Source organism: Mustela lutreola, chromosome 12 (assembly GCF_030435805.1).
Source record: "Mustela lutreola isolate mMusLut2 chromosome 12, mMusLut2.pri, whole genome shotgun sequence".
NCBI classification, from domain to species: Eukaryota; Metazoa; Chordata; class Mammalia; order Carnivora; family Mustelidae; genus Mustela; species Mustela lutreola.
Window position 1 is genome coordinate 9,709,712 of NC_081301.1, and position 27,677 is coordinate 9,737,388.

At 44.3% G+C, this 27,677-nt stretch overlaps 1 protein-coding gene across 4 annotated transcripts; it reads right to left on the reverse strand.

The window, feature by feature from the left end:
* Positions 1-254: 254 nt before the first annotated feature.
* Positions 255-27,009, reverse strand: RABEPK (Rab9 effector protein with kelch motifs). 4 transcript variants are annotated; one of them, XM_059141631.1, is made up of 8 exons: positions 26,890-27,004; positions 19,788-19,848; positions 16,089-16,246; positions 12,047-12,199; positions 7,189-7,350; positions 4,208-4,357; positions 1,568-1,717; positions 255-885 (listed from the first exon to the last, which is right to left on the reverse strand). In XM_059141631.1, exons 1-8 carry the CDS (start codon positions 26,963-26,965, stop codon positions 593-595), a joined length of 1,203 nt encoding a protein of 400 aa, XP_058997614.1. In that variant the 5' UTR covers positions 26,966-27,004; the 3' UTR covers positions 255-592. The 4 variants fall into 4 exon arrangements, with proteins under 4 accessions (XP_058997614.1, XP_058997615.1, XP_058997617.1 ...); XM_059141632.1 differs by lacking the exon at positions 26,890-27,004 and adding an exon at positions 22,017-22,097; XM_059141634.1 differs by lacking the exon at positions 7,189-7,350 and having other exon boundaries at positions 26,890-27,009.
* Positions 27,010-27,677: the final 668 nt, after the last annotated feature.

A 27,677-nucleotide genomic window follows, 5' to 3' on the forward strand; every position in this document is an offset into this window, starting at 1 on the left:
GACCTCTGTCAAATACATAAATAAATCTTAAAAAAAAAAAGTGATCTGCAGTGCTGTGTGCTGTGGTGTTAGCCGCGGTTGGGAAAGACAAGGACCATTCTTCCTCCCTGTCCGCAGTGGCTCTCAGTACCAAATACCAACAGGCTGCACCTCTTTCTGGAGAGCAGCTCTAAATACTAGAAAGATAGACTTCAACCTGTAAATGTCCATTCCCTGATTTATACAGCCTTATTCTAGAACATCTTTGTGGTCAATTTTCTTTTTAAAGATTTTATTTTTATGTAATCTCTACACAAAACATGGGGCATGAATTTACAACCCTGAGATCAAGCGTCACATGTTCTACTGACTTAAGCCAGCCGGGTGCTCCTTTGTGATCAATACTCCAAAGCAATCACATTTACTTAAGCTATATTACTGGTAAAACCCTTTTAATAGAGGTTTTTGCACTTGGGCTATCCATTTCCTCACCTACTGCGTAGGTGAGAGCAAGAGGGATATAGTGTGCAAAAAATATTTTGGAGGTATAAAACAGCTAAGGTTTCATTTAACTTCTCTGAAAGTCTGTCATTTAATAAAAATGTGGCATGTATTAGTCAACTACAGTCACAATACAGTCATTATAGATTTCCCCTTCTGTGTTCATCCCGCCGAACACAAAACAGAGCAGTATGTCAGTCTGACTTTCCTCATGTGAGTCACCACCTTCGGTCACTCCTTTGTTGGTGGAATCCCCTTTCTCAGTATCATAGTTTAGAGTGACAGAATTTGAATCTTCTTTCTCAGAAGTACACCTCACTGGCCACGGAATGACACACATGGAATGATCCAGTCGTCCAGGGGGTAGAAAAGTATCAAATTTAAGCAAGGTCCAATGCTGCTTTTCTATGTTAGAGAAAAGACAAACATACAAAAGCTCTGTTAAGAAATTTCCAGAAATGCTCAGTGATTTGCTATATCAGCCCTAACAAAAATAGGAAGCAACAGAAAGATCTAGGGCGGGGGGCCTGGGTGGCTCAGTTGGTTGAGCGACTGCCTTCGGCTCAGGTCATGATCCTGGAGTCATAGGATCGAGTCCCACATCAGGCTTCCTGCTCAGCAGGGAGTCTGCTTCTCCCGCTGACCTCTCTCCTCTCATGCTCTCTCTCTCAAATAAATAAATAAAATCTTTTAAAAAAAGAAAGAAAGAAAGAAGTATCTAGGGCTCCTGGATGGTGCAGTTGGTTAGGTGTCTTAGACTCCTGGTTTTGGCTCAGGTCCTAATCTCAGGGTTGTGAGATTGAGCCCCATGTCCGACTCTGCGCTCAGTGTAGAATGGGCTTGCGATAATCCCTCTCCATCTGCCGCTCCCCTTCATGCTGTCTCTCTCTCTCTCTAAACTAAATAAATCTTAAAACAAAAAACAAAAAGCTAATGGCTGCTGCTTTAATGATGTCATTCCCTGAAGTTTGGCCTTTGTTCCTTTGGATTTATGTGGAGAGAAAAAACAAAGCACCTTGATACTTTCAAAGAATGATCACATTTGCTTAAACATTTGTTTAAAGACCCACAGTGAACACCTGCTCACCTATGTGATACTGGTACATTGTATCCAACGCTCCTGTAGGAGTCATCCCTCCAAAGATATACAGGTGTTTCCCCACGGCCACAGCTGAGTGGGCAGCACAGCCTGTGGGAGGTACCCCAGTGGGACTTAGCTTCTGCCACTGCATGTCACCTGCCAAGAGAAAGCAAGTGGGTACAACATGACCTAGAAGATGGATTCCACCTTACCTGTCAGACTCCCGCAGTGTGCAAACTGATCCACTCAGCACTCTGAGAGGTAATACAGCAAGGTTTAATGGGTGCAGAAATTACTTGAGGGAGCTTCAAATTCTGTTTGGGTGTCCAGGGAGGGAGGAGGAGCTCAGTACTCTCCAGTTTTAGCAAGTATCTCAGATGATTCTGACATAAGTGGTCTTTGGAGCATACCGAATAACAGGATATTATCTTTGGTGAGTGTCACTACTTACTAATTTGGAGCCCAGAAGGAGTCAAGTTCTACGTGTGTGCACGTTTCAAATACTAGCACTTCCTTAGAAAGCAAATTTGGGAATGTTGGCTAGGCACTTTAAACATTTTGCTTGCTCACAACAGCCCTCTGAAACTGCCTACTATTTTTTTACTGGTGAAAAAACAGAATCAAAGATGGAGACACTTGTCCAAGACCTCACAGCTAGCAAGAGGCACAGCTAGAATGTGTGTCTACTCAGGTCTGATGCTAGAACCTGTGTTCTCAACACTGTAACGTGCTGCCTCAAGCACCTGCTCCCAACCTATTTTGGCAAGGATATTTGCATCTTTTCAAACAGGCATTGAAATGAGGCACGATATTATTGCATTTTAGGTTTACAGAATTACCATGGTAGGAAAGGAAGAGAAATAGCCAGGAAGCAGTTCCTCAGCACAAGGGAGTAGGACTTTCTTTTTTAAAATACACATTAAGGGGCACCTGGGTGGCTCAGTGGATTAAAGCCTCTGTCTTCAGCTCAGGTCATGATCCCAGGGTCCTGGGATTAAGCCCCAAATCGGGCTCTCTGCTGAGCAGGGAGCCTGCTTCCTCTTCTCTCTCTGCCTATTTCTCTGCCTACTTGTGACCTCTGCCTGTCAAATAAATAAATAAAATCTTTAAAAATAAAATAAAATACACATTAAAACCCCCATTGAGGGGTGCCCGGGTGGCCCAGTCAGTTAAGTATCCGCCTTTGGCTCAGGTCATGATCCCAGGGACCTGGAATCAAGTCCCATGTCTGGTTCCCTACTCAGCAGGGAGCCTGTATCTCCCTCTCTGTCTGCCATCCTCTCCACCCCCCCGACTCGTTCTCTCTCTCTCTCTGTGTCGAATAAATAAAGTCTTAAAAAACAAATAATTTAAAAATAAAGCCTCAGTCAACCGCTGCAAGGAACACCTCTGTGAAGATATTTTTCCATCTGTCAATTCAAGGCAGGGGCCCAGCATCTCAGAGTTGGAAGGGAGAATCACCCAGCCTAACCAGAACAAGAATCCCAATCAGTGTCACCCAGTCTCGGATGTCACCAACCTAGAGAATCCTTTATTGGGCAAGATAGCCCAAAACACTGCATAGCAGTTCTCCTGCCTTCTGCCCACTGTTCTAATTCTTGTATTCTACAGTAACACAAAAGATGTTCATTTTTTTGTCCATCCAAGGCATGCACTCATCACCCTCAATCTTCCAGACACTGTGTTAAGTGCTGGAAATATACTGGGGAACAAAAGAGACAAAGCCCCTGCCCTAAAGAAGCTCATAGTCTGAAAGAATGACCCAGAATAAGTCCAGGATCTCTAGGACACATCAGCCCTTCAGACCCCTAGAGACAATTCTCATGTTCTCCTTAATTTCTTCTATTTCTCGTGTGTGTGTGTGTCTGTGTGTCTGTTTAAGATTTATTTAAGAAGGAAAGAGAGAGGGAGAGCATAGAGGGAGAAGCAGACTTCCCTCCTTGAGCAGGGAGCCCAATGTGGGACTCGATCCCAGGATCCAGAGATCATGCATGACCTGACCCAAAGGCAGATGCTTAATGGACTGAGCCACCTAGGGGCTCCCTCTTCCTGGTGTTTTTAACTATTTAGCATGGCTACCTCTAGACACATTCGAAGTTGTCCATGCCCCTCATGGGCACAGGGTTAATGGTTAATGCCAGCCAGGGAATCCAGTCAGGGAATACAAAGAATAATGAATTTTAATGAAGGACCAGGGTTGTTGGAAGCATAAGAGATAATTCATGGCTGGGTACATAGCAAGTACTCAGAAAGGGATTGCTTTCCTTGGTTTTATTATTATTATTATTATTTTTAAAGATTTTATTTATTTATTTGACAGAGAGAGAGATCACAAATAGGCAGAGAGACAGACAGAGAGAGAGATGAGGAGAAGCAGGCTCCCTGCCAAGCAGAGAGCCCTATGCGGGACTCGATCCCAGGCCCCTGGGATCATGACCTGAGCCGAAGGTAGAGGCTTAACCCACTGAGCCACCCAGGCGCCCCAGTTTTATTATTTATTATTATTCCAGCCACAATTGACAGAAATCTAGCCAAGATTCTGCTAGCTGGCCGGTTACCCACACTTAAGGGCAGCGCTATATTCTATCAAAGCACATTTTATTTAATTTTAAGAAGACAAACCCCCATGCACTCTACCCTACTTACTTATATCAATGCAATGGAGATCATCATAGAATCTGTCCCCAGCCAAGCCTCCATGGATGAAGAGCTTTGTCCCTGCGGCCACCATCACATGACCATGCCGGGGGGATGGAGGTTTTCCAAGTGTTTCTGGCTGTGACCAGGTCATAGTGTCTAGAAAAGTAAATTCACGGACATCAGATGAAAAAGCTAGGAAGAAGAAGCTTCACTTCCCAGCAAAGAGACCTTGGGGTCATTCACTCCAACATGCCAACCCAAACCAGGCCTCCCTCCTTCCACAGCCCATACAGCCTCTGCCTGAACACTTCCGGGGCTAGAGAATTCACTACCTAACATGCGTGCCCCTTCTACTGGGTATTGGGAAACTATTCTTTGCTTTGGCCTGGAACTGCTCCAGAGTTCAAAAGAATGAGACTGTTTCTTCCACGACAGGCCTTAACAGTGTATCTTTGACTGATTTGCTGGAAGCATGGGGGTAAAAAAAGACTACTTTCAAACGTAGCAGGGCCTGCTAAAGGGTCGGTATAGAGTAGGAGTCAGAACACGAGGTATGGAATTAAGACTGGCTCATTTCATTGAACAACTTCGTGGCCTTTTACCAGCGAATTCCCTAAGCTCTAGTTTTCACGGTTGTAAAATGGGGGTAAGCATACTACAGCTCTCAGGGTTAAAGTATGGATTAAATGAGATGATGTACATAAGGCATAGGCTCAGAGGAATTACTCAGTGCGTGAGAGTTTGTGTTAGAATTGCTATGGGAGGCATGTCTAAAGGTTGTGCATGGAGCCCCACTGTTTGAACGAATACAGTTTGAAATAATCTGAAAAAGGTTTATGCACAAACACATTCATCATAGCATTATTTTTAAGAGGGGAGAACTGAAAATAGCTTCAGTGACTCAACAGGTGAATGACTGTTATTACCACAGTCATGACAGAACAGTATGTATTTATTAAAAATGTTGAAGACTAGGGCACGTGGCTGGCTCAGTCAGTAGAGCACGAGACTCTTAATCTCAGAATCAGTTCAAGGCCAACCCTGGGTGTGGAGCCTACTTAAAACAAACAAAAAGGGACACCTGGGTGGCTTAGTGGGTTAAAGCCTCTGCCTTCAGTTCAGGTCATGATCCCTAGGTCCTGGGATCAAGCCCCAGGATGGCTGCTTCCTCCTCTCTCTCTGCCTGCCTCTCTGCCTACTTGTGATCTCTGTCTGTCAAATAAATAAATAAAATCTTAAAAACAAATAAATAAAAATAGTGAAAACCTCCCAATCACAGGGAAAGTACTTAAATGAAAAATATAGGATATAAATATTACATGTAGAATTATCTCTGCTATTTTTAAATTTTATTTATTTTTATTAAGTAGACTCTACGCCCAACCAGTCCCATGCTCTAGTGACTAAGCCAGCCAGGTGCCCCATATCTGCTGTTTAAAAAAAGAAAAAAAAAGGGGGCACCTGGGTGGCTCAGTGGGTTAAAGCCTCTGCCTTCGGCTCAGGTCATGATCCCAGAGTCCTGGGATCGAGCCCCACATCGGGCTCTCTGCTTCCTCCTCTCTCTCTGCCTGCCTCTCTGCCTACTTATGATCTCTGTCTGTCAAATAATAAATAAACAAAATCTTAAAAAAAAAAAAAAGACTGTAAACACACTGAGAAGTGAATAATTTGGGAGTGACAGTATTTTATATATACAACTACATATAAAGCATACATATATATGTACATTTTTTCCTCAATCCTTAGAGTTTCGTGTATTCAAAACCAACATTAGTTAAAAACTTTAGAAACTTCCTTAAAAGATTTGCAAAGACAAAAGTCATACTGTGAGGTGTCTTCATTATTCCAATTTTACTTTGGAAGTTTGAAATTTTGCTTATTCCATCTTCTCAAAAAAGGCTGCGTCTCTCTTGAAAAACACACATGAAAATTATTTTGGTCATGTTATTTGTAAATTGTTATTCATCAATGCCTACTAGTAAGAGGAAGAAATGTAAATAGATGCTCCTTATGCAAAAATCTGGCAAGAGGTCTCATAATTCCAAATGTTTACATCTTTTTCACCCAGGAACTCCACTCTTAAGCATCTACTAAATGTTGGTAACATACACAAAAGTTAATGTGTATGTTCGCTGTCGGACTGTCAGCAAAAAGTCAGTCAGTAGGAAAATGAATGCAGAGCCTACCCACAGGATAGGCTCTGCAAGGAAACTGGTATTGACTTAGAAAACATCCATGTGTGTGATTAAATGAAGGGATCACCACAGTTCATCTTCCTGAGGTGCTTCCTGAGGTACGCCAGCCACTGTGCTATGCACCATATCACATTATCTCATTTAATCTTCCCAGCTCTTTTTAGTAGGCCCTATTGCTATCTCTATTTACAGATCAGTAAACTAAGACCTAGAGAGATTGACTGGTCAGAAGTAATATAGGAAGTGTCTGTCAGGTCTGGTCCTGAGTCCAGGTTCAGCAGCCTCAAAAACGCATGCTTTCACCTATGGAGGTTGAGCCTCACCCCTGCAAACGTAAGCCGCAGAAATGTATTTATAATCTGATCCCATGTATGTGTTCCAAGGCTTCTGTATCATTTCAAAATTCGCAGAAGAGTCATAAATGTCCATTTACCCACATATATATGATTTATAAATGCATAGGCAAGTCTAGGAGGACACATCAGGAACTGCTATGAGTGTTTCCCTCTGTTTGGGGAGTAGAAAGGAAAAGGCTAAAGAGGAAACTTTTGCGTTTTTTTGCTTTATAAATTACACTGTTTAAATATTTTAAATTGACCATTTATACCTTTTTAAATGCACATGTTGCTGTGGGAGAAAGATATTAGGTAAGGGACACGTCAAAGACATCTAGAAGTGAGACGTCGGACAAAGTGTCATTTTCTAATCTCTGCCTCCTACATCAGGTAAGCCGTAGGCTGGGGTGGCTTTGACCTGGTAAGTGGCAGCCCTAGGGTGCCCGCCAGTCCATACTTGCGTCAAACACATGCAGCTTCACATCCTGCACGGGCTGGGCGCCTCTCTCTCCGCCCCCAAAGACATACAGCTGGTTTCCAATGGCCGCAGAGGATGTGTGGAATGTTCTTGGGGAGGGCAGAGGACTGGTCACCTCGGGCACGGTCCAAGTCCTCGTTTCTGGTCCAGAGAGAAAAGGTAGGCACCTAAAATATCCAGGCTGATGGATCTCATATCTTGACTCTGAGGCTAGGCACAGTTACCTTCCACACCCCCAACCCCAAGGTGGACAGCAGAAGTCTAGGCAGGGTTCTCGTGCCAAGGAAATCAAGGAGGGGTCATAGGGGATACTGAGAATTTTCTCAGATAGAGTCAAATCCCCCAAGACTGAAAATTAAGAATGAGGTCAATTTGGTTTTGGAGATCTTCCTTCAAACATCCTCTCTGATTGCTCTTCTCCTTTACTGACTACCCTGGGCCCATTCAGAGCAGCCCAACACCTGCTAAAATTCTCCCCATTAGTGGCTAGAACTAAATCTGCCAAATTTCCCAGACTATGTGGCCATTAAAAGAAAATAGATAAAGCAATCACAGTGTCATAGTAATAATAATAGCTCCTTCTAAATAGTCTGTACTAAGTAAATATTAGTTTCTCCATTTTACAGATAAGGGAATTGAAGCAGAGACAGATGAAGTCATTTGTTTAAAGTGACATGGCTAGGGGCGCCTGGCTGCCTCAGTCAGTGGAGTGTGCAACTCTTGATCTTGGGGTTGTAAATATAAGACGCACATTAGATGTGGAGGTTTACTTAAAAAATAAAATCTACAATAAAATAAAATAAAGTGACATAGCTAATAAATGTCTGAGTTAGGATTCAGATTCTATTCAGTACCACCAAGATCAATGTATTTTCCACTCTTCTGACTTGAGAATAAAATTAAACCATCTGTGGGACACCTGGGTGGCTCATTTGGTTAGGCAGCTGCCTTCGGCTCAGGTCATGATCCCAGCATCCTGGGATCGAGTCCCACATCGGGCTCCTTGCTGGGCTGGGAGCCAGCTTCTCCCTCTGCCTCTGCCTGCCATTCTGTCTGCCTGTGCTCACTCTCTCTCCCTCTATCTCTCTGATTAAAAAAAAAAAAAAAAAAAATTAAACCATCTGGGGGAGGTCCAAAGAAGCCTCTCTCTTTTTAGAATGCAGCATGAGTTTTATAGAAACAGATGCATTAATTGAGCACCTTCCTTGTGCAGAAACCTTGTCCTTAGCATTTTTTTTTTAATTTTATTTATTTATTTGACACACAGAGAAAGATCACAAGTAGGCAGAGAGGCAGGCAGAGAGAGAGAGGGAAGCAGGCTCCCCACTGAGCAGAGAGCCCGATGTGGGACTCGATCCCAGGACCCTGAGATCATAACCTGAGCCAAAGGCAGAGGCTTAACCCACTGAGCCACCCAGGTGCCCTGTCCTTAGCATTTTGTCTGTCATCACCACTCAATTCTAGAAGGGGGATGGAAAGCAGCCTCATTTTGTAGGCGATGGAACTGAAGCTCAGAAAATTTAAACCCTTCCCCCCAGGTCAGAGCACTTGTGAGTAGCAGAGCAGAGGTTTGAACTCAGATCTGTCAAAAGTCCCACACTCGTGCCACCACAACACCCCAGGAATGATTTCTTGCCTAGGAAATTCTATGCCTTTTGTAAGGGTCTTTTTTGTTGTTTTTTAAAGATTTTTATTTGAGAGAGAACCAGTGGGGAGATGGGGCAGAGAGAGAGGAGAAGCAGGTTCCCCGCTGAGCAGGGAGCCTGACATGCAGCTTGATCCCAGGACCCTGAGATCATGACCTGAGCCAAATACAGATGCTCAACTGACAGAAACACCTAGGTGCCCCTGGAAAGGTCTTCATTCAGCATCCAGAGTGCCACAGGTAGCATCTGTAATATGTATGGAACTCAAACACAAACCTGGAGATGAAACAAGTCTCAGCCTCTATCCAAAGCAAAATGTAATTATCTCGAGAGTTATGGATCTTGGAGAGCTTTTGGATCTTAGGGGGAGTTAGAAGGTACACATCCTCTGGGATCAGAAAATCCTGGGATTGTGTTGCTCCCACATCAAAACACCAGCACAAATAACCACAAAGGACTCCTAAGCCTTTCAACAGACTGGACTTAGTAACAAAATAGCTAATGACACATTTTTCATATTTTGGGGGCATCGTGTCAACTTATATTTTCTAGAAGAGGAAAGGGATCTGGTAGAAAATCAACTCCTCTGACAGAGGCTTTCTAAATTCTCCTTATTTTATTCAAATGGATGCCATCATTGAAAATCAAAAGGCCAGGGATCCAGATTCCATCTGCTAAACCATAGCTACATCAATCAAAACAACAACTACCCAGCATTAATTGTGTGCCAGATACTGAGTGAATTTATATCCTAGCCAAACTTAACAAGGTAAGAACTATGACTATCCCAATGGAACAGAAGACCATCTGTTTGCAAACAAGCATCTTATTGAGAGCACTGGGCAAGAGTGGACTGTCGTGTGAAAAATGTCCAGGTTGCTCATTGTTAACAAAACGCATATTTAAATAATTAGATAAAAGTCTGTTGCCTATTGAATCAGCAGTGTTTAAAAATGATAAATTCAAGAGCACTTGGGTGGCTCAGTGGGCTGGCCTCTGCCTCCAGCTCGGGTCATGATCTCAGGGTCCTGGAATCGAGCCCCACATTGGACTGTCTGCTCAGCGGGGAACCTGCTTCCCCCCTCCCCCCCTGCCTCTCTGCCTACTTGTGATCTCCATCTGTCAAATAAATAAATAAAATCTTTTTTAAATAAAAAGATAAATTCAGGGGTGCCTGGCTGGCTCACTGGCAGAATGTCCAACTCTTGATCTCAGGATTATGAATTTAAGCCCCACACTAGGCACAGAGATTACTTAAAAACAAAATCCTGGGATGCCTGGATGGCTCAGTTGGTTAAGCAACCAACTCTTGATTTCAACTCAGATCTTGAGCTCATGGTTGTGAGTTTAAGCCTCAGGGCTATGAGTTCAAGACCATGTGAGTTTAATCCCCATGTTCAAGGCCCAGGTTGTGAGTTCAAGTCCCACGAAAAATAAATAAATAAAATCTTAAAAATAAAAGATAATTTCAATGCCAGTCAGGAGTGAAAATGCAATATTAATCAGAGCTGGAGAGAGCAGCAGTTAGAAAACTCTGGACATCAAGTCGGTAGCATGGATCAAAAGCCTTTAAGTTCACAGTGTTTTACTTTGGTCTTTTTTATTCTGGGCATGAATTCTTTCTTTTTTTTTTTTTTTAAGATTTTATTTATTTATTTGACAGACAGAGATCACTAGTAGGCAGAGAAGCAGGCAGAGAGAGAGGAGGAAGCAGGCTCCTCACCAAGCAGAGAGCCCGATGTGGGGTTCGATCCCAGAACCCCGGGATCATGACCTGAGCCGAAGGCAGAGGCTTTAACCCACTGAGCCACCCAGGTGCACCCTGGGCATGAATTCTAAGCAAATAATTGTCAATCACTTCTGAACAAAGATGTTCACACCTTGTTATTTACAATGGTAAAAATCTGAAAACAAACTAAGTTATAGTATTGTCCCAAAATGGAGGATCATGCAGCCATTAAAAGTGATGTTAAAACAAAGTTAATAGGAAATTATTTATACAGTAACTATGAAATGAAAAGGAAAAAGGCACCCTAGTGTAGAATTGAATTAGTATGAACTAAGGCTTACAAAAATGCAGAGAAATAAAAGAAAGGAAGCACACAGAGAGGTTATCAGTACCCTGAATGTCATAGGATCGTGGATGTCTTCTGTCCACTTTACACTTTTTTTCAAATATTTTACAATGAATTATGTTTATTAAAACAACCCAAAAATTTTAACTACAATTTTTTTAAAACTACAATTTTTAACAAAAAGACAAGTCCACCTCCCCTGGGAAGTTCAGGAACATTCTCTCAGAAGAGATGTTCCTTAACTGTTTTGTCTGTGATAAAACTGCCAGTGAGGCTGGGCAGGAACTTTGCACTATTTGGCTAAAAGAAACATAAAAGGAGGATCTAGGTCAGGGTTTCTTAACTTTGGCACTATTGGCATTTGAGTCTAGATAACTTGCCATAATGGGATGCTGTCCTGTGGATTACAGGATGGATAGCAGCATCTCTGGCTTCTGCCCACTAGATGCCAGTAGCAACCCCCCACACCGCGAGCTTGATCACCAAAAATGTGTCCAGACTTGGCCAAGTGTTCCCTGGGGGACATAGTCACCCCCATTTGAGACCCCCTGATCTAGGTGACAGGTTCTAGGCTGGCTCAGTCACTGACTCCCTGGTGACTTTAGGAAACTCACTTCCCCTTGACCTGGTTGTCCCCTTGGCAGCGCTGTTCTCGGAAGTTTCTTTCAGTTTTGGCTTTTAAGAAGTTGATGGTTGTACATGGTATGAGGCGGGGGAGGGGGGATGTAATTCTGTTATTTTCAGATTCTGCTAGATGTTAAAATTCCTATTTTCAGGCACCTGGGTGGCTCAGTCAGTTAAGTGTCTACGTTCAGCTCAGGTCATGGTCCCAGGGTCCTGGGATTGAGCTCTGCATCAGGCTCTCTGCTCAGTGGGGAGTCTGTTTCTCCCTCTCTCTCTAGCCCTCACCCCCGCTGATGCTCTCTCACTTTCTCTCTCAAATAAATAAGTAAAATCTTTAAGAAAATAAATTAAAAAAATGAAAATTCCTATTTTCTAAGAGGTAAGCAAAGTTAAATGAATTATTCAGGACAATCCAAATGAGTTTTGCTCCAGGAAATGGAATCGGAATTACTTCTTTATTTAGGTAAATAAAAATAACTTTTGGCCACTTACCAGAATTCAGAACTTGCAGGCAATTGCGATTTCCTGACCGGTCAGCACCTCCAAACACCCAGATGGTATGAGGTGCACAAGAGGGAATGAAGCTGGCATGCTCGTAACGGGGCAAGAGGCCCTCCACAGCGGCCAAATCCCACCGGTATGTTCCTAGAAGACATTTCACTCAGCCCCAGCGTCGGAGCTGCCAACTGCTTCTATTAATTGGCAGACTTGAGAGAGGGGGAAATGGTCAAAAGCGTAAGTGAACAATCATCATGTCACTTGCAGGAGAATATGGTCAAATTCTAAAAAGTCCTATAATAGAAACTTCAGGGGTAATCTGCCTAGTCCAGAAACCCTTCTCTAGGGAAACTGTCCCCATTCTACCAACCATCAGGGTGGAGATCCCAGAAGACCTGTTTGTATTACAAAACCTTGACTTTCTGGCTTCAACTGATTGGTTCAAAGGTAGTCACTTGACCCAAAATGGGTCAATGAGAACCTCCCTCCAGAGAAGCTGGAATTCAAACAGATTTCCGAATTTCTTCTATCATGTGTGGAGAAAGAGCTAAAGTCGAAGTCCAGAGAAGAGAAAAGAAACATCAACATAAAGAAGTAGATCCCCGGGGCGCCTGGGTGGCTCAGTGGGTTGGGCTGCTGCCTTCGGCTCAGGTCATGATCTCAGGGTCCTGGGATCGAGTCCCGCATCGGGCTCTCTGCTCAGCAGGAAGCCTGCTTCCCTCTCTCTCTGTCTGCCTTTCTGCCTACTTGTGATCTCTCTCTGTCAAATAAATAGATAAAATCTTTAAAAAAAAAAAAAAAAGTAGATCCCCCAGAGAGAGTCAGGGAGACAGCAGATGGTTTTTGATGGCTTTCCAATTCCTTTTTCTGCTCTCTCCTGAGGATGGGCTGTATTTCCTATGTTTAGATTCTTCCTTATTTTTCTGCCAGTTTAAGAGAATTTCTGTTACCTTCAACTAAATGATTTCTGGCTAAAACAAGTTCACAACTGCCAAGGGGAGTCCCCATTTTACAGGGCACTGAAGCCCAGATGGTTCAGACAGCTTAGCTAGGGTCACAAAGCTAGTACTAAGTCCCACCAAAAATGTTTGTGATCTAAACAGTGAGTTTCTTGAGGGCAGGAAGAGATTTCACTTGCCTTTGATTTCCTAGTGCCTGGTGTAATTCAGATGGCTATGCAGGAGGGAAGGTGGCACATTGGGGGATGAGAACCCCCCTGAGAGGGGGCATCTCTACTGTTGTCATGTAGACATGCAGGGCTACTGATGTCAGATCTCCCAAAATTATCAGAAGCCAAGCCATTTCCATTTTCATATGTAGACCTTTGCACATTTGGTTGGTGAACAACTGAGATCAAAATAACAGCCATGTGACATGGACCTAACAAACTTGTATGTGGGCCACTGGTTTTCTTCTGCCTATTGCGTGTAGCCCGGAGTGGCTACCATTCATTCCTTGTTCATTAATTAATTAATTAATTCATCCATCCATCCATTCATCCATCCAACCAAATACTTAAAAAGCAGCTACTCTGGGGGGCCTGAGTGGCTCAGTCAGTTAAGTGTCTGACTCTTGATTTTGGCTCAGGTCATGATCTCAGGGACAGGAGACCCAGCCTCAAGTGGGGTTCTGCGCTCAGAGCATGGAGCCTGTTTAAAGAATCTCTCCCTGTCCCTCTCTCTCTGTACCCCACTGCCATTTGTGCCCTCACTCACTCTCTAACAAAAACAACAACAAATTAATTTTTTAAAAAGCACCTACTCTGTGCCAGGCACCAGGACAGTGGCTTGGGATACAATGATGGATAATATAACTATGTTCCTTGTTTCCAAGGAACTTATACTCTTGTGGGGAAGACAGACAAAAAACCAATCACATGGGATAAGAGCTGTGAAGGGGGAGAAGAATGGGAAAGCACAGAATACTATGGACATACAGAAGGTGGACTGACAAACTGTGATTTATATTAAGAAATACAGATGTGATCTTTGTCAGTTCCAAGCACAGGGCTCTTAAGACCCTTGGAATTTCCGAAACTATACGATTGTAAAGGTGTCTTACATAACAAGTGCCTGGGTTTACGTTTATGAGGTGACTTCTGGAAAGCCCTAACGATAGGGGCTGGTTGTCAAGGGAACTAACCATATGATTAGAAGTTTGGAACTTTCGGGACACCTGGGTGGCTCAGTTGGTTAAGCAGCTGCCTTCAGCTCAGGTCATGATCCCAGCTTCCTGGGATCGAGTCCCACTCACATTGGGCTGCTTGCTTGGCAGGGAGACTGCTTCTCCCTATGCCTCTGCCTGCCACTCTGTCTGCTTGTGCTCACTCTCGCTCCTCTCTCTCTGACAAATAAATAAAATCTTAAAAAAAAAAAAAAAAGAAGAAGTTTGGAACTTTCAGCCCCAGCCTCCCACCCCGACCTCTAGGAACGGTAGAGGGGATAGAGGTTGAATCAATCACCAGTGGCCAGTAATTGAATCAATCATGCCTGTGTAAAGAAGCCTCCAGAAAAACCCGGAAGAAGGGGTTTGGAGAGCATCCAGGTTGGTAAACACAAGGAGTTGCTGGGAGACCATGCACCTGTAGAGCATCTTGAAGCTCCGTGCCCTTCCCCCGTTCCTTGCCCTACGCATCTCTTCCATCTGGCTGTAGCTGAGTTATATCCTTTTATAATAAACCAGTGATCCAGTGAGCAAACGATTTTCCCAAGTTCTGTGAGACACTCTAGCAAACTAATGGAACCCGAGGAGGGGATCATGGGAATCTCTGATTTAAAGTTGGTAGGTCAGAAGCACAGGCAGCAACATGAACTTACAGTTAGTATCTGGAGTGGGGAAGGGGTGAGAGAGTCATATAGGACTGGGCCCTTCACCGGTGGGATCTGAAGTTAAGTCCAGGTGGATCGTGTCAGAACTGAACCGAGTTGTGGGATACTCAGCAGGTGTTGCAGAATTGCTTCATGTGGGGGAGGATCCCCAGATATTTGGGGGCCAGCAATGAGACTAGTGTTAAGAGGAGAGATACGGGACGCCTGGGTGGCTCAGTTGGTTAAGCAGCTGCCTTCGGCTCAGGTCATGATCCCAGCGTCCTGGGATCGAGTCCCACATCGGGCTCCCTGCTCAGCAGGGAGCCTGCTTCTCCCTCTGCCTCTGTCTGCCATTCTGTCTGCCTGTGCTCGCTCTCTCCCTCTCTCTCTGATAAATAAATAAAATCTTTAAAAAAAAAAAAAAAAGAGGAGAGATACAAGTAGCAATGCCTAAGCTAGTCCAGAAGCAGCAGGGAAATCTTCCTGATGGAAGTGATAGTTAATCTGAGATCTTAAAGATGAACAGTTGCTACATGATAGGGAAATGGAAGAGCCTTCCAAGCAGAGGAAACAATATGTGCAAAGCCTTGGAGACCAGAGATTTAGACACGTCCAAGGAACTAGAGGATACTCAGTGTAGCAAATGCGGGTTTGGGAGAGCCAAGAAATGAGCTGGGAAAAGCTTGAAACATGGGAGGGACATGGTCAGATTTGTATTTTAGACAGTACTCTCTGGCTAGGTAAAGAAAATGCACTGTAAAGGGGTAAACTTGGAAGCAGGGAGACTAGAGAAGAGGCTGTTGGAACGTTTAGTGGAGAAATAATAATGCTCGGACTGCAGTAGTAGTATGGGAAATGGACAGACACGGATGAAGATAGAGACACTTGAGACTTGGTGATTAACTGGATATGTGGACGGAAGACGAGGTAGATCCATCTATGTCTCGCAGAGGACTATTTGTTTGGTGAAGGAATGGTTGAATGTTCAGGGCTCTAAACAGACACTGTGTACCCCCCACCCCCCCCATAAAAGAAGCTACTGGTTGGGTGGATGTGTTCCAGAGATCTGCTGAGACCTTAGGGAGTTCTCAGGGATGTTCATTTCCTTACAGGACATCCCTGCTCTCTAGTTGGAACTGGTGTCCTGACAAATGCTCTGGTCATGGCCAGTGTAGCACAAGCTCTGCTCTTTGGCTATAGGACACCCGCTCCACAGGTGCTGGTCTTACCCAGGTCCAAGATGTGCACATCTGAGAAGCTCCTGTGTGGATCTGCTCCCCCAACAATGAAGACCTTCCCACTCTTGGCGTCACCAACGGAAGGTAAATAAGAACAGCTGTGGCCAACCCGAGCACAGGGGCTCTCTCCAGGTGGGGTCAAGGTGTACCTGCCAAAGGGAGGATGTATTCAGGAGACCTGGGCAGCAGCATGTTTTTTCTACTCCAATGAAATAGTCCCCCAGGATGAGGGCTCTTACACACACACACACACACACACACTTTAAGTTGCATCCAGGAAAGCGGTATTTCCCTGATTAATCATAGTACCTTGCATTTGCACATAACATTTGGCTTTTCAGTTTTGTCACTACTTCATCTCACGTTAGCCTAATGGGGATGCCCTGGACTAGTAACTGTCCCCACTGGGTAGACAGGGAAACTGACAGCCAGAAAAGTTCAGTGGTGTGTCCAGGCATGAAATGGGAGTCGTGAGCATGATGTGTGAATTCAGGCAGACTGGGTTCAAGCCCCAGGTCAGATGCTTTTGAGAAGTGTGACCCTTCGGAAGTCATTTAACCTTTCTAAATCCTCCTTAGTTTCCTCATTTGTAAAATGAGGACGGCAATAGTTCTTTCCTGGGAAGGGTAAGATGAGGTCTTGTAACCAGTATAGGGAGGATCTCAATGAATGGTGGCCAGAGCTTCCGGTGCACTCACATAGGAACCTACAGCCCTAGCTCTTTAGCCACAAGCCCTCGATGCATTGTCAAGTAATATCCTCCAGAATGTGCTGATTTTAAGAGCTTTCCCAGACTATTCATAAAGCTTGGCCTGATAGAAGCCAGAGCTAGGACTCTCAAAAAAACCAAATACAGGACCCATCCATCTCATTCTCTAAAGTTATTCTGAACATGACTGTAAAAACATACTTCAAACTTCCTGGTTGGAAAAGAAAATTCTGCAGCTGTTTCTCGGGCCCTGTCTCATTTGACCTCTCTGGCATCTGATGGTCCTGATTCTTCCCTCCTTCTCGTACCTTCTCCTTACCTGGTTCTCCACATCTCTTCTTTTTGTTCTCTACCCATCTTTCTGACTGCTCTTTTGTTTTTGTGCTCTGAATCCTTCGCCACCAGCTGTTTCCTGAGGCTTAGTACCCCTGGATTCTCTTCGCTTCTCAATCTCCATTAGCTGACCTTATCAAGTTCATCAGCACTGATGGTCTCAGTTACCACCAACCTTTATATTCATCAGTGATTTCCAAGTCTCCATTTCTTTTCCAGATCTCTCTTCTGATAACCAGACTCACACCTCCTATTATTACCTGAATGATTCCCAACAATGTATCATGCCCACGGCTAACTTCCTGACAGCCCTGGTTTCCCTTAATCTGCACAAAACCCCTTGAGGACAGTACTATTTTTTTTTTTTAAGATTTTATTTATTTATTTATTTGTCAAAGAGAGAGAGAGAGCACAAGCAGGCAAAGGGGCAGGCAGAGGCAGAGAGAGAAGCAGGCTTCCTGCTGAGCTAAGAACCCGATGTGGGACTCGATCCCAGAACCCTGGGATCATGACCTGAGCAGAAGGCAGCGGCTTAACCGGCTGAGGCAACCATGGTGGAGGACAGTACCATTATCATCATCTGCCTTTTACAGCTGAGGGCCCAAGACATTGAAAGATGAAATAACTTATCCAAGAGTACACAGCCACTTAGATGCCTGGTGAATAAGACAAAAAATTTCTGTCTTCAGAGCCCTTATGGATTAGTTGGGAAGAGAAACATTAAATGGATAAATTCACAAATATCCATTTTATTTTATTTTATTTTTTATTTTTTTAAAAATTTTATTTATTTATTTGACAGAGAGAAATCACAAGTAGTCGGAGAGGCAGGCAGAGAGAGAGAGAGGGAAGCAGGCTCCCTGCTGAGCAGAGAGCCTGATGCGGGACTCGATCCCAGGACCCTGAGATCATGACCTGAGCCGAAGGCAGTGGCTTAACCCACTGAGCCACCCAGGCGCCCTATCCATTTTATTTTAATTGTGCTATAAAAGAGTACAAGGGATATATTGTATGACAACACGTCATGAGAGGGCCTTAATCTGTATAAGGAGAGGTGGGAGAAGGAGGTGGTCGGAGAAGGCTTCCTGAAGAAGCGCCATTTGAACTGAGAAATGAGTAGAAGTTAGCTGGACAAAGAAAGGGATGAAAGATAGAGGGAAAGAGTGACCCAGGTAGAGACCAGTATCAGAGTTTGCAGTGCGAGGTGTGTTAAAGAAGAGAAAGAGAACAAAGGATGAGTTAGGGTACTTGAGATTGGAAAGACAGGCAGGGACAGATCATGCAAGGTCCAATGGGCCATTTGAAGGACTCTGGTTTTTATCTTAAGATCAAAGAGGCACAAGGGGGGGACGCCTGGGTGGCTCAGTTGGTTAAGCAGCTGCCTTCGGCTCAGGTCATGATCCCAGTGTCCTGGGATCGAGTCCCACATCGGGCTCCTTGCTCAGCAGGGAGCCTGCTTCTCCCTCTGCCTCTGCCTGCCATTCTGTCTGCCTGTGCTCGCTCTCTCCCCCACTCTCTCTCTGATAAATAAATAAAATCTTAAAAAAAAAAAAAAGGCACAAGGGGTGCCTGGGTGGCTCAGTGGGTTAAGCATCTGCCTTCGACCTGGGGCATGATCTCAGGATCCCGGGGTTGAGCGCTGCCTTGGGCTGCCCGCTCAGTAGGGAGTGTGCTTCTTCTTCTGCCCCTCCCTGCTGGTGCATTCACACTCTTGTCTCTCTCAAATGAATGAATAAAATTCTTTTTTTTTTTAAACTTTAACTTTTTTTTTTTTTTTTAAGATTTTATTCATTTATTTGACAGACAGAGACCACTAGTAGGCAGAGAGGCAGGCAGAGACAGGAAGGGAAGCAGGCTTCCTGCTGAGCAGAGAGCCCAATGCAGGACTCGATCCTAGGACGCTAGGATCATAACCTGAGCCGAAGGCAGAGGTTTTAACCCACTGAGCCATCCAGGAGCCCCAGTGAATAAAATTCTTTAAAAAAAAAAAAAAAAAAGAGAGAGATCAGAGAGAGGCATGAAGGGTTTTAAACCAGGGAATGCCAGGATCAGATGTATGTTGGCTTTGGAGTAAGAGTGGACACTGGTAAGCCAAACCAGAAGCAAAGTCCTACAAAGCACTGCCTCCCCCCTACAGCCTTCTGTGAGCCCTGCTTCAGTGCTGACCACATTTCCTCACCATCACCTGCTCAGGGCAGCCCCCACAATGCAGAGACTATTCCCCTCTGTACCTTCAGCACCTACACGGCAGCTGCCCCTGTCGGGCCAGTGTTAGCTGTATAAAGGGTTGGTTGAACCAGCAGCTGAGAAACAGCAAGGCTGGTTTAATCCAAATCCTCTTCCCTGAAAATCTGAAAAGTGAATCACAGCTTGAGGCAAGACACGGTGTTGGAGCTGAGGCTGCCAGATGGTCAGTGCCTTACTCTTCCTAGAAAATGGATTTTAATAAAATCAACATCTGCTCTGCAATAATTATTGCCCCACTATCTTTCCTCTGAAGACCTTTCCAGACAGTTTGAGTCTAATTACCAGCAACTACAGACAGTTTCATCTCTCCCCTTTTTCATAGATGATCAAATATGAAAGTAAACAACTTAAAATGAAACAAAAACTCTTGTTTTTCTCTGTCTGAATCCTTCCTTACAGACCATGTTGCTTTCCTGGGCTTGTCTCCAGGCTCCAAGACTGGCAGCAGCTTCATGGTATCCTCTGCATAAGAAAGAAAGGCACTTTTTAGACATTTTAAATTATCTTCCACCTAAAACACAGAACAGGGCGCCTGGGTGGCTCAGTGGGTTAAAGCCTCTGCCTTCGGCTCAGGTCATGATCTCAGGGTCCTGGGATCGAGCCCCACATCGGGCTCTCTGCTCAGAGGGGAGCCTGCTTCCTCCTCTCTCTCTCTGCCTGCCTCTCTGCCTACTTGTGATCTCTCTCTGTCAAATAAATAAATAAATAAATCTTAAAAAAAAAAAACCCAAAACAAAAAAACTTTCCTTTTGATGTGCCAATTCCTAGGGCCTGATTAATTTGAATAAACATTAACAACACTTTGATATAAAGTTATATTTGGGAGGCAAATATAATACAACTTTATTAACACAATTATACAAGGTTTTTGGTTAAAGTTTTCTGTGTATCTGTGATTTTCATGGAGAAGGGGCATATACAAAATTTTCAGGGGGACACTTGGGTGGGTCAGTTGGTTTAGTGTCTGCCTTCAGCTCAGGTCATGATCCCAGGATCAGGGGATCGAGCCTGCATTGGGCTCTCTGCTTAGTGGGGAGCCTGCTTCTCCCTCTACCTACTGTTCCCCCTCCTTGTGTGCTTCTCCCTCTTCCTGCTGGTCCCCCTACTGGTGTATTTACTCTCTGTCAAGTAAGTAAAATCTTAGAAAAAATTTTTTTCAGGGCCCATAAAATATTCACACTCATCAAAAGATAAAATATTTTGTTTTATTTATTTTTTTAAGGTTTATTTCTTTTAATAATCTCAACACCATACACAGGACTCGAACTCACAATCCGGAGATCAAGAGTCACGTGTTCTTCCAACTGAGCCAGCGAGGCACTCCAAAAGATAAAATATTTTATTTTATTTATATTTTAAAGAATTATTTATTTGGGGAGGGGAGCAGAGGAAGAGGGAGAAGTCCCAAGCCAACTCAGCGTGTAACCTGAAGGTGGGGGACTGGATCCCATCACTCCAGAGATCACTACCCCAGCTGGAAACCAAGAGTTGGAGGCTTAATGGACTATACCACCCAGACACCCCCCCAAAAAATATTTTAAAAGGCTGGGAAATACTGAACTCTGGGATAAATCCTGGCCTCAGCATGGATTTCAAAGCCTTCTGGACTCAACCTTCTTCTCAGGAACCCAGCGCCACACTTCTTGCTATAGTGAGCTATTCTTGTTGTATTTGTTGTTTCTAACATGGCAGGCCCTTTCATATCTTGTATCATTTTTTAAAAGATTTTATTTATTTATTTGACAGGGAGAGAGATCACAAGTAGGCAGAGAGGCAGGCAGAGAGAAAGAGGGGGAAGCAGGCTCCCTGCTGAGCAGACAGCCGGATTTTTTTTGGGGGGGTGGAATGCAGGGCTGGATCCCAGGACCCTGAGATCATGACCTGAGCAGAAGGAAGAGGCTTAACCCACTGAGCCACCCAGGCGCCCCCATATCTTGTATCTTGTGCTACCTCCCCTACCTGAAATGTCTTGTCAACTAGGAAAATCCCAATGAACCTCCAAAGCTCAGTTCAAACGTACCCCCCCCTTCTCAGTGTAACCTTCCCTGATTTGTTGCTTTCCATTTACATCCTCAAGTTACTTCCTTCTCCCTCTGCAAGGTTATCCAGCCACCATCATTGCAGGGATCACCCTGAAAGTAATTATCTATTTAAAGGTCTCTAGTTTAGATTCTGCACTGAATTCCAACAGAACTGGGCCTCTCAGATTCAACCAGAGAACCTACCAATGGGCTCGGCTTAGAGTAGAACTGAGGGATGAGTGAAGAAGGAGAATGGATGAGATTCCTGGGAGATAAATGGATAAATTCAACCTTTGGCCTAAGCCCCTGGCCACGGTCCGCAAGACCCAGTGGTGAAAACTTCGAATGGGCGGGGACTTCCTACAGCCACCCCTGCCAGTCCCATCCCCCAGTCACCATCCCCGCGTGGCAGCGATAGAGGACAGGACTCTGGATCGAGAGAGCACAGGCTGGTTCCTTTCCGTCATTGTCGCCGGGCCGGAGTCCGATCGCACCCTCCCCAGGGCTCTCCGCCCGGCCCGGGCCCACTACCCTAAAGGATGGGACCGCCCCCGCCCAGGATAGCTTGAGACCCACCGCCCGGAGAATCCCAGACCCTGACCGCATTACCTGCGGCAGCTAAGGACGGTCCCGGTTGTGGCTCCGCCCTCAATGTGGGCGGGGATTACAACTTCGCCCCTCCCCCAGACCCGGAAGAGTCCAGCGGCCAACCGCTCCCCTGCTCTCCGCTCCCAGGACCCCGCCTCCAGGGCGCGTCCTTGTGAACCGTACCAGGAAAGCTCCTCCTCGCCCTCCCCGAGTGTCGACTTGGCCAAGCGAGTCTCGGGAACTGACCTGGCTGGCCGTCCCTGGGGCTGTAGCGAACTGCCGGGGGGTGCTGGGCATCCACTTGGACGACCCAAATTTCTTTGACAGCAGGGCTAGGATGTTTTAAGTTACAGCGGCTGCTGGGAACGGTTTTTATGAGACTGACGCGCTACCTACTGCGCTAACGAGGCACCTTGGGAACGGTTTTTAAAAGGGAGAGTTAAAAAGATGCTTTTCTAGGTGTGAAATCTCCCTTCGTGGTCCTTAGGCCACTTCAACCTTTGGTGCCTTAAACAGCCGACTCCATAATTAGCGTTAGTGACTAAGGCAGGCACTATGCCGAACCAAATGTGGCCTCTGGACTCCTGGAGTTTACAAACTAACAGACAGAAAAACAAGTAACTAGGTACATGTGCAAAAAGTGCAAGGAATACAAAGTTCATCAATGAGAGTATTCTTGGGGAAGTTACTTTTCTCTGGGCCTCAGTGCCACCCATCTGGGAAAATGGAGCTATTAAGATTTCTGTCACAAGGTTATGGGGCAGAATACATGAGCTAATGAATACAAAGGGCTCAGTGCCCAGTTGCCCGCACAGAGTTGGTCTTCTGTAGAATGTAATGCCTTTTTTTTTTTTTTAAGATTTATTTATTTACTTGCCAGAGATCACAAGTAGGCAGAGAGACAGGCAGAGACAGAGAGAAGGGGAAGCAGGCTCCCCGCTGAGCAGAGAGCCCCAAGCTGGGCTCAATCCTAGGACCCTGGGATCATGACCTGAGCCAAAGGCAGAGGCTTTAACCCACTGAGCCACCCAGGTGTCCCGAGTGTAAAGCTATTCTTAGCTATAAATGAAGTTTAGACACCAGTCCTGTCTGCTCATTTGCTTTACCTCTGGTCTCCATAACATAGTTCCCCTGCAGCTTTCCTGAAAAATGGATCCATGGCTCACCTATGTCTATGTTCCAGGAGCCCCACAATCATTTAGGAAGACTGAAACCAGTTGCTGTGTTCTAGGAAATAGAAGAAAAGCTAAGGAAAGAGACCACAGGAGCTCTTCAAGAGTAGAGCTATGGTACCCTAGTGGAACTAGACTGACATGCTTGGGTTCAAATCCAGGCTCCAGCACTTACCGTGTGACCCTGACATTTGGCAAGTCCACTAACTTCTCTGAGCCCCAGTTTCCTCATCTCTAAAATGGGGATGGTAATATCTCGAATACCAATTCTTTTTTTATTTTTTTTATTTATTTTTTTTTAAAAATATTTTATTTATTTATTTGACAGAGAGAAATCACAAGTAGACAGAGAGGCAGGCAGAGAGAGAGAGAGAGGGAAGCAGGCTCCCTGCCAAGCAGAGAGCCCGATGCGGGACTCGATCCCAGGACCCTGAGATCATGACCTGAGCCGAAGGCAACGGCTCAACCCACTGAGCCACCCAGGCGCCCCTCGAATACCAATTCTTGAAATTATAACAGGAATTTATTGACAAAGTGGAATTTGAGGTCTGCGGCTCTTCTCACAGCTCAAATATCCTGATTCAAACACCTGAAGTATTCGTGAGTTCCCATATTAATGGAAAAATCTCCACTGCTGTCTGCCACAGAGGATTTTTAGGAATATTCAGTAATTCTGGGGGCAACTGGGTGGCTCAGTCCGTTAAACATCTGCCTACGGCTCAGGACACGATCCTGGGGTCTTGAAAGGGACCATTGTGTCAGGCTCCCTTCTCAGTAGGGAGCCTGCTTCTCCCTCTTCTCCCCACTTGTGCTCCCTCTTGTTATCTTTGTCCCTCTCTCTCAAATAAATAAAATCTTAAACAAACAAACAAACAAACAAAAGAGTAGTCAGTAATTCAGTAATTTTGCTCTCCTAAAGGAAAGAAAACGAGGACTAGATTGGCTCTGCCACATGTTCATGCACGTCTAGATGGAGATTTTTGCTCAGAGCTGCAGAATGCTCTGATGCATCCTGTGTCTTTTGGCTAGCTCCATTTCAGGGTGCCAAACTGGAGTTGCGCATAAGAAAAACCAGAAAAGGTTTGTGGGCAAAGTAGCGACCACTTTTCTTTGTGAAACCTATGCTTTATACTAGAAATCACATTCAGAAATTGCTGGAAGGAACTTTTGAGATCTGTTTTTAAAATGGAAATGGAGGCCCAGAGAATTTAAACTGATTAGCCTACATAAATGGCAGAACCAGGAGCCTAGATTTCCTCCTTTGCCAAAGGAAAACTAAGAATACATTCCAGTGAGCAAGTTCTGTACATTTTCCAAAATAAATGACCAATGTGTCTATCACCTCTTCTAAGAGATCACCCAACACTCTGAAGGATGCTTCCCTTATTTCTCTCTGCTGTGTATATCAAGAGTGAGGTTTACTGAATGGGGTGGGGCTACAGGGGGGAGTTTACCACATGATTTGGTAATGTGAGAACTGTCACCTGTGATACTATCCACTTTCATTAGCTACCTGTTCACTGACTTATCAGCAAGGAAAGCAATGTTGCTGATGTCATCTCCCTTTCAACCCATATTATAATTTGTAAAGAATGGTCATGTCCATCTCCTTACTTGCCTTACTTCCCAGTTCTGAGAAGGTATCTTAAGTAGGATTAATTTCCACTTACTGAGATTCAAAGCTAAAAAGTGAATTGCCAGCTTTCTAAAGAGAATGGTATTAATAATTTTAAAAAGTCAAAAACAATAGCATCTTTTCCTCATTTGGAATTCTTTCTCCAAGAAATTCTGGACATGTCGGGGCACCTGGGTGGCTCAGTGGGTTAAAGCTTCTGCCTTTAGCTCAGGTCATGATCCCAGGGTCCTGGGATCGAGCCCCGCATCAGACTCTCTGCTCAGCAGGGAGCCTGCTTCCTCCTCTCTCTCTTCCTGCCTCTCTGCCCACTTGTGATCTCTGCCTGTCAAATAAATAAATAAAATCTTAAAAAAAAAAAAAAAGAAATTCTGGACATGTCATCCTTACACTTTTTCCCTCTTAAAATCTTAAATGTTACCTCTTCAGAAAGGCCCTTCCTCTCTACACTAAGAGCTAACATTCATGTTGCACTCACTCTGTACGTAGTATCATTAAGCCCTTTTTATATACCACTAACTGTACTAAACCTTAGTACAAGCCTATAAGGTGTTATTCTTATCTTCTGCATACAATATGATGACAGTTATTATCTCCATGTAGAAGCTGAGAAAACTAGAGTACAGAAAGGATAAATAACTTTGCCAAAGTCACACTATGAGTAATAGAGCCTGGAACTGAACTTTGGCCAGCTGGTAATACACTTTATAATCTCTCTCTACTATATTGCCAACCTAAAGTAGGCCTCTTCCACTCCATTTTTCTTACAGCACCCTTCTTTCCCTTTTAGGCATGAATCACACTTTGCAATTAGGATTTGCTCATTTATATTTATTCTGTTTGTCTTTGTCAGACTGTAAGCTCCATGAGGGCAAGGATCATATCTGTCTCATTCATGTTGTAAGTGCTATATAAATATTTGTTGAACAAATGAAGAAATATGTGCTGTGGATGTCATTAATTCTGCGACAAACTTTTAAAAATTAATTTTAGGCGTGCCTGACTGGCTCAGTCTATAGAGCATTTGACTCTCGATCTTTGGGTTGTGGGTTCAAGCCCAATGGCGGGTGTAGAGATGACTTAAAAATAAAATCTTCAGGGCGCCTGGGTGGCTCAGTGGGTTAAGCCACTGCCTTCGGCTCAGGTCATGATCTCAGGGTCCTGGGATCGAGTCCCGCATCGGGCTCTCTGCTCGGCAGGGATCCTGCTTCCTCCTCTCTCTCTCTCTGCCTACTTGTAATCTCTCTCTGTCAAATAAATAAATAAAATCTTAAAAAAAATAAATAAAATAAAATCTTCAGGGGCACCTGGGTGGCTCAGTCATTAAGCATCTGCCTTTGGTTCAGGTCATGACCCCGGGGTCCTGGGATGGAGCCCTGCATTGGCTCCCTGCTCAGTGGGAAGCCTGCTTCTTCCTCTCTCAGTCCTTCTGCTTGTGTTCCCTCTCTTGCTGCCTCTCTCTTTCTGTCAAATAAATGAATAAAATTTAAAATAAAATAAAATAAAATCTGGGTGGCTCGGTCAATTGGGTGTCTGCCTTCAAGTCAGGTCATGATCTCAGGACCTTGGGATCAAGCTCCGTATCAGGCTCCCTACTCAGTGGGGAGCCTGCTTCTCCCTCTTCCTCTGCAGCTCCCCCTCCTTGGTCTCTCTCTCTCTGTTAAATAAATAAATAAAAATCTTTAAAAAAATGTTAAAAATCTTCAAATAAAATTAAAAAAAATTAATTTTGGAGGTGCTTGGGTGGCTCAGTCAGCTGAGAGTCTGACTCTTGATTTCTGCCACGGTTGTGATCTCAGGGTCGTGAGATTGAAATTTTAAATATTTTATTTATTTAGTTATTATTCATTTATTATTTGTTCATTTTTTATTATTTACTATCATTTATTTCTATATTATTCATTTGTTTATTATTTAAATATTTTATTTTAAAGTAATCTCCACACCCAATATGGGGCTTGAACTCACAACCCTGAGATCAAGAGTCTCATGTTCCACTGGGACCATGTTCCCAGGGTCCTAGCCAACCCCCCCCCAACTCCCCCTACACCGAAAAAATACACTTTAAAGTAAGAGGATGCAGGGGCACCTGGATGGCTCAGTGGGTTGAACTGCTGCCTTCGGCTCAGGTCATGATCTCGGGGTCCTGGGATCAAGCCCCGCATCGGGCTCTCTGCTCAGCAGGGAGCCTGCTTCCTCCTCTCTCTTTGCCTGCTTGTCATCTCTCTCTGTCAAATAAATAAATAAAATCTTAAAAAAAAAAAAAGACTCATTTAAAAAATAAATAAATAAATAAAGTAAGAGGATGCAGGCCAGGGCCATTTGAACAACAAATATTACTGAGCACTTGCTACTACTGAATTATTCAAGTCTCCTAACTGGTCTCTCATCTGCAGCCGTCCTAATACAGTCAGAGAGATCTAATGAGTTTTAAAATGAGTTTTGCATGTTACTCCTCTGCTCAAAACCCTGCAGTAACTCCCCATTAGATTAAAAGTTAAAACGTTCTTTTCTCTCATCCCTTCTCCTCTTGCTTCAACCGCACTAATCTTGCCATTTTCAATATTCCATCTAGATATGCTTCCCTCTCCGGGCCTCTTGTGTTAGCCTCTTCCTTCTGATTGTCCTCCAGCATCTGAATGGCTAACTCCCGTACCTCTTTATTGGTTCTTAGAAATGCATCACACCATCTCCCTTACACTGTGGTCTTTCTTCCTTCTCTCTAGCACTTATCACTTCCTAATATGCTCTACAGTTATTATTTTATGTTCTGCCTCCTCTTCTAGAATGTAGTTACAGATTGAGGATAGAGATCTTTGGTTATTTTTCTTTCTAAATATCCTAAGTGCCTACAGTGGCATATAATTGGTGTTCAAT

Coding starts and splice junctions, on each gene's coding strand:
- RABEPK (XM_059141631.1), bottom strand. CDS start 26,965: ATGCGGGGCTTGATCCCAGGACCCCGAGATCATGACCTGAGCCGAAGG. Junction 12,200..16,088: donor TGTGCACATCTTGGACCTGG/GTAAGACCAGCA, acceptor AATGTCTTCTAG/GAACATACCGGTGGGATTTG. Junction 1,718..4,207: donor TCTCCATTGCATTGATATAA/GTAAGTAGGGTA, acceptor TTCTCTTGGCAG/GTGACATGCAGTGGCAGAAG.